At 31.0% G+C, this 1,349-nt stretch overlaps 1 protein-coding gene across 1 annotated transcript in view; it reads left to right on the forward strand.

Moving 5' to 3' along the window:
* Positions 1–373: 373 nt before the first annotated feature.
* Positions 374–1,349, forward strand: part of LOC117180382 (tyrosine aminotransferase) — a 71,689-nt gene continuing 70,713 nt past the window's right edge. The window contains exon 1 of the mRNA XM_033372860.1: positions 374–784. Within this exon, the coding sequence (XP_033228751.1) occupies positions 637–784 (148 nt within the window). The 5' untranslated portion in view covers positions 374–636. The remainder of the gene's footprint in view (positions 785–1,349) is intronic.

Raw genomic sequence — 1,349 nt, forward strand, 5'->3', positions numbered from 1 at the left:
AAATATTTACCAGCTCGCGAAATTCAAAGTTTTGCAATTCCGTTTCTCTGCGCGGCAGGGAACAGGTTTTTATGAAAGACAAAACAACAAGTAAATATCAGTTTGCATGGTAAATTAACTGACCATCAGACTCGATTAGTGAAAGAAAAAAAGAGAGATATGGAATTCTAGAGAAGATTTTTTATTACCATCAGGATCCTGATTGGTTGAAACTGGAGGCTTGATCTTAGCCAGAGAGTCACACCTGTCTATGTAATGTTTGTCAGAATACATAGGAATTCATTTAATTAATTACGATGGAAGGTGTGGAACCTACTGACCAATGAAATTCACCTCTTTATCCTTTCCTCTTTACACCAAGTATTTCAAGATCTCGCTCATCTGATGTTTGCTTTAGTATTCGGCAAGCAACCTTCTGATATTTACGCATTGTTTGGATACAGTTCAAGTGTTGATAAAAAAGTGAATTTAGTGTGGTAAAAGTGGGATGTATTCATAAGTGAAGAGTGAACAATTTTATTAATATTTTTCAAGTTGATTCAAAAATAAAATTGTATTAGTGTATATACTCATTATATATGAAGAGAGGACCTAGAATTTCACAAGTTATATAATTTATTGAAATTCCTTTCCGACATGAATAATAAGTTGAACACTTCTCGCGAAAGATGGAAAGTTGAATCATCAGATATTGCGAAAAGAACTCATAATCCTATAAGGTCTATTGTAGAAAATATCGTCGTGGAACCGAATCCAAATAAAAAATTGATTGCTCTATCCATTGGTAAGGTTACGATTATTTAACTTTTTAGAAAAGATTTTCTTTTTAAATTAATTCCTGTCAGTTTTATCCTACTTTTTTAGAATAAAGTGATTTCATCTTTAATCGGTCGAGATTTTGTGGAGGAACGAATTTAGGATAAAAAATCGGATTTTAAATATATTACGACATTGCTTGATATCGTGAATAATTTTTCTTTAAAAGTCCTGTTTTTGGAGGAAACTAAAATTTGCTTTTTGGGACATTCATAGACTTATCCTTCCTATGTTTTTGAATTTTTATCAGTATTCTTTAAAATTTAGAAGAAAAAAATATAAGCTATCTATCGATACTACAGGATGAATTTACTCATTGAAAAACCATAACTAAAAAAATCATTATACTTTTATATAAGACAGCAGCTTCAAAATCTATGAGATGCATTTTGCAATTTCTCAAATTTATAAAAATCTTATTTCTATAAATTGAGAAATCGCAGATCTCCAGAATGTAAATTTTCCACGCTCGCTGCCAAGGAGACTTTTTGATTCCATGATGTCTTCACATCGAACCGGTTTTCATGATTTAA

The sequence above is a fragment of the Belonocnema kinseyi genome, chromosome 9 (assembly GCF_010883055.1).
Source record: "Belonocnema kinseyi isolate 2016_QV_RU_SX_M_011 chromosome 9, B_treatae_v1, whole genome shotgun sequence".
Classification (NCBI taxonomy): domain Eukaryota; kingdom Metazoa; phylum Arthropoda; class Insecta; order Hymenoptera; family Cynipidae; genus Belonocnema; species Belonocnema kinseyi.